The sequence below is a fragment of the Asparagus officinalis genome, chromosome 4, assembly GCF_001876935.1.
Source record: "Asparagus officinalis chromosome 4, Aspof.V1, whole genome shotgun sequence".
NCBI lineage: Eukaryota > Viridiplantae > Streptophyta > Magnoliopsida > Asparagales > Asparagaceae > Asparagus > Asparagus officinalis.
Window position 1 is genome coordinate 33,924,730 of NC_033797.1, and position 3,782 is coordinate 33,928,511.

At 35.4% G+C, this 3,782-nt stretch overlaps 1 protein-coding gene across 5 annotated transcripts in view; it reads right to left on the bottom strand.

Annotated features, from left to right (window-relative positions):
* The window catches only part of LOC109837154 (protein PXR1), a 6,299-nt gene extending 3,999 nt beyond the window's left edge, over nucleotides 1-2,300 (bottom strand). The window contains exons 1-6 of one of the 5 annotated variants that reach the window (XM_020405270.1): nucleotides 2,178-2,291; nucleotides 1,932-2,141; nucleotides 1,784-1,861; nucleotides 1,636-1,713; nucleotides 1,406-1,555; nucleotides 1,225-1,295 (exon numbers count right to left, since the gene is read on the bottom strand). In XM_020405270.1, the coding sequence (XP_020260859.1) occupies nucleotides 1,225-1,295; nucleotides 1,406-1,555; nucleotides 1,636-1,713; nucleotides 1,784-1,861; nucleotides 1,932-2,141; nucleotides 2,178-2,189 (599 nt within the window). In that variant the 5' untranslated portion in view covers nucleotides 2,190-2,291. Of the gene's footprint in view, nucleotides 1-1,224; nucleotides 1,296-1,405; nucleotides 1,556-1,635; nucleotides 1,714-1,783; nucleotides 1,862-1,931 lie in introns of all 5 variants that reach the window. The other 4 variants (XM_020405273.1, XM_020405269.1, XM_020405272.1 and 1 more) reach the window with 4 other exon arrangements.

The window sequence follows — 3,782 nt, forward strand, 5'->3', positions numbered from 1 at the left end:
AAAAAAAAAAATGTATGTTTAAATATTTGATGTAAATTTAATGTCATATTCCCAAAGCAAGTATGAGGCTATGAGCAAGAGCTATGTTAGTAGTTAGGTAAGGCTCAGATATATCTACAACTATACCATGAAGTTTACCTGAATACATAGAGAAGTAATCTCCAAATTCACAAACACATGGAAAGAATCTAAGGAATAAAATCAATCACATCATGTCAGGCACACTACAATCCTAAATACACCCAGCGTCTTTGTGCTGATACTAATTCAGTTTCACTATGAAGCAAAATTGCATATAGGAGCGCTTTTTTCCATAAGACTCATATGCTTGTAGATTATGAAAACACGAGCAGCTGAGGCATAATAAGTGTCTTTCATTCCAAAAGAAGAAAAATAAAGAATGTCTTCATGAAGGCAAATGGGCGCTGGATTTTCTTAAAGTTAAACATGCGTAATTCTCATATATTTTATGAACAAAAATATACTCTGTTACTGTGTTTTGCAAAAAAAGAATATCTTAGCACAAACACATGCATCAAGAGTCCCATTAGAACCAAAATTAAGGATTTACTAGAAAACCACTTTGACAAATTAAGCTTAAGTTGTAGGCTAGTATAATACCATACTAAGTCAACATAACCAAGGCATTAACACCATCACCATTCCCTTGCCCTCCACGCCCAACAGATAATGGGAAAAACATACTTCTCAACCATAATTGTCTTATGCATTTCTACAGTCAAATCGGTATATAATTAGGGGACAGGTTCACTAATCCATGATAAGATGATGAAAGAAATTATCTAGCAATCATGGACATGCTTCAGAAGCTTCGTCAGAGAGATCAGTCCACATAGGATATACGATTTTGTATATGACCTTTAGTCTTTAGAGCATGAGATTGCAGCAAAAGCTTTGCATTAGCATATAGTTCAAGTAATTTTAACTAAAAAAGCTTGCTTAATGTTGGAATGTCATGCTTACTGTGAAATAATCTAAATCATTTTGGCTGACCACATTACAGAAATGAAGCTTAATAATAGTGAATTACAGTACTGAAGAATCAACAACAAATAAATTATAAAAAAAGGATAGGAAAGCAACAATTAAAGATATATGATATGTATAACAAAACAGAGATGAACTATTTCCACCAATGACATATTGGAGGTTGATACACTTTCATAAGATTAGCAAGCATATAACGATCTGAATATCTCTTACCAAAATGCTGCCATGTCACTTGTAGGCACCTGCTGGTGCAGTGATTCATAGAAAATCCTCAAGGGATCTCTCTGCAACTCGAAACAATAAACAATCCAAAGTCAGTCATCATCTTAATCAAAACCCTAAACCCCCAATGCAAAAAAGAAAAATCATATAAAGAAAAAGTTGCAATGCATACTTCCTCTGGGGGGTCATGCTTCTGCCCCGGCAAGTCATAAACTTTCCTCTCCCTCTTCTCCTTCCCTTTGGGATTCAACTGCTTCTTCATCTTCTTAACTAATTTATTCGCCTCTTCCTTCTTCTTTGGGGTCCTTTTCTTCTTCTTATCCTTTAAAAAAAATAAAATGAAAACCATCCCATTACTCTAAAATGGGGAAATTCATTTACTTACTAACCCAGAACACATACCCTCTCTTCCTCTTCTGAATAGTCCGAATCCTCCCGCTCTTCTTTCTTCGCCTTCAAAGGCTTCACATTTGATTTGGGCTGCGATCCCCAGAAACAATCAATGCCCATCAATCCAAAAAATCAAGAAAATAAATTACGAGCAATGTACCCTCTCTTCCTCTTCTGAATAATCCGAATCCTCCCGCTCTTCTTTCTTCGCCTTAAAAGGCTTCACATTTGCTTTGGGCTGCAATACCCAGAAACAATCAATGCCCATCAATCCAAAAAATCAAGAAAATAAATCACGGGCAATGTACCTTCGGAGTAGTCTTCTTGGGTTTCGAATCCTCTTCGGGCTCGAGCTCTTCTTTCTTGACCTTCGAAGCGCTGGTGGTGATGGCCTTCTTCTTCTTGGCCCTGGAGACAGCGAGCGGGACGTCGTCGTCGTCGTCATTGTATTCTTCTTCTTCTTTCTTTACAAGCTTTGATTTTGAGGCGGCTACGGTGGATTTTAGATCGTCGTCGTTGAGCTTCTCTTCCTCTTTTTTAACTGGGTTCTCGTTTTTTTCCGGCATTTTGTTTGTTGCTGCGGAGAGGAAGGAGAGGGTTTTGAGGGTCGGGGAAGAGAGCAACGGGAGTTCAAAATTTTGGGAAAGGAGAAGGCAGCAAAGTGTTGATGATGTGATGACCGTTGGATTTGGATCCAGCGGTTGATTAGGGAAAAGGGCCCTTGTAGGTTAGAGCGAGTTGAGACCAGGCCCAATTAAAATGAGAATTCAATGAGGGAAGTGGGTGGAGCATTAGTAACTTTTTGGATAATTATTATGAAACCTAAAGATTTATTTACTTAATATGAAACCTCTTAACATTTTATTATTATTATAAAACATCATGTTCTAAAAAAACTGTTAAAATCCATCAATATTTCAAAACTACTCTCTTCTTCTTCCCTTTAACATATTTTCCCTTTCTCTTCCAGACAAAACACAAACTAAAAAACTATTAAGTTATACAAAGTTAATGGAGGCTAAAATCAAAGGGTTTGAAGATTACATTGATCTTCTTCTAATTTTCTCATCATCAATGGGTCATTTTACTTGTTTTGGTGTGAAGTAAGGGAAGATGGTTTTTGCAATATTTTGAGGAAGAAGAGAAGCACTATTGAGGGGGTGTTTTAGAGGAAAAGGTAAAATTTTAATAGGTTTTAACAATATTTCTAATAGCAAAAGTGTTGTAATAAAAAAAATAGCGTTAAAGGGTTTCATAATAAGTTGTCAAACTTAAAGAGGGTTCCATAATAATTATCCCAACTTCTTTTTATTATACCTATTTTGAGTACCCGTATGTTGTATCTGAGATAGTAATTAACAGTCTAAAAATGTAAAGTTTTTAGTTTTTCCTTAAAAATAAAATTCATCATGAATGGTTAATGAAAAAAGTTATTTCAATTATTTCTCTCCCCGTACACGTTGCTAGCTCACTGAGACTTCTTTGGGCCTAAAGATCTAACAGCCGGGTCATGCTTTAATCTTCATTAATAAATCGTTTATTAGGGTTATTGTATGTTTGCAGCCCCAAAAATGGATTTCTTAGAGAGAAAAGGTTAATGGACCAAAACTGACCCAAGACCCCTTAATACGGCCCCAAAAAGATCTGGCTCGTTACCCCCGAAAATATCCTACAGAATAAACGATGACAACCGTTTCACTGTCAATTTAAATCAGTTATCAGTGTAATCAAAATATAACATATTGTAATTAGCAATTATCATTTTGAACGGTTCAAATATCAATCCAATTAAAAATATTATATTAGTAAAACGAAATATTATATTAAGGCAAGCACCCACTTTAAACCGTCACTATAACAAAAGTCGTAAATTATGATACATTTTTTTTATCTCTACGCGACATAGTTTTGTGTCGCACAAATAGAGCACGACATATAGCAAAAGTGGGTTAGAGGATGTGTGGAGAGCGTTTTGCTACACATGTGAGAATGCGTCACAAAATTCATGACACATATATATGTCGATAGTGGTGACACTTACATATGTCATAAAATTAAACTCATGATACATTTATGTATCAAGAATGACAACATACAGTTATGCCTAGACCATAAAGATATAAAGAATATCATCATTTAACACTATTACTTCCCAAAAG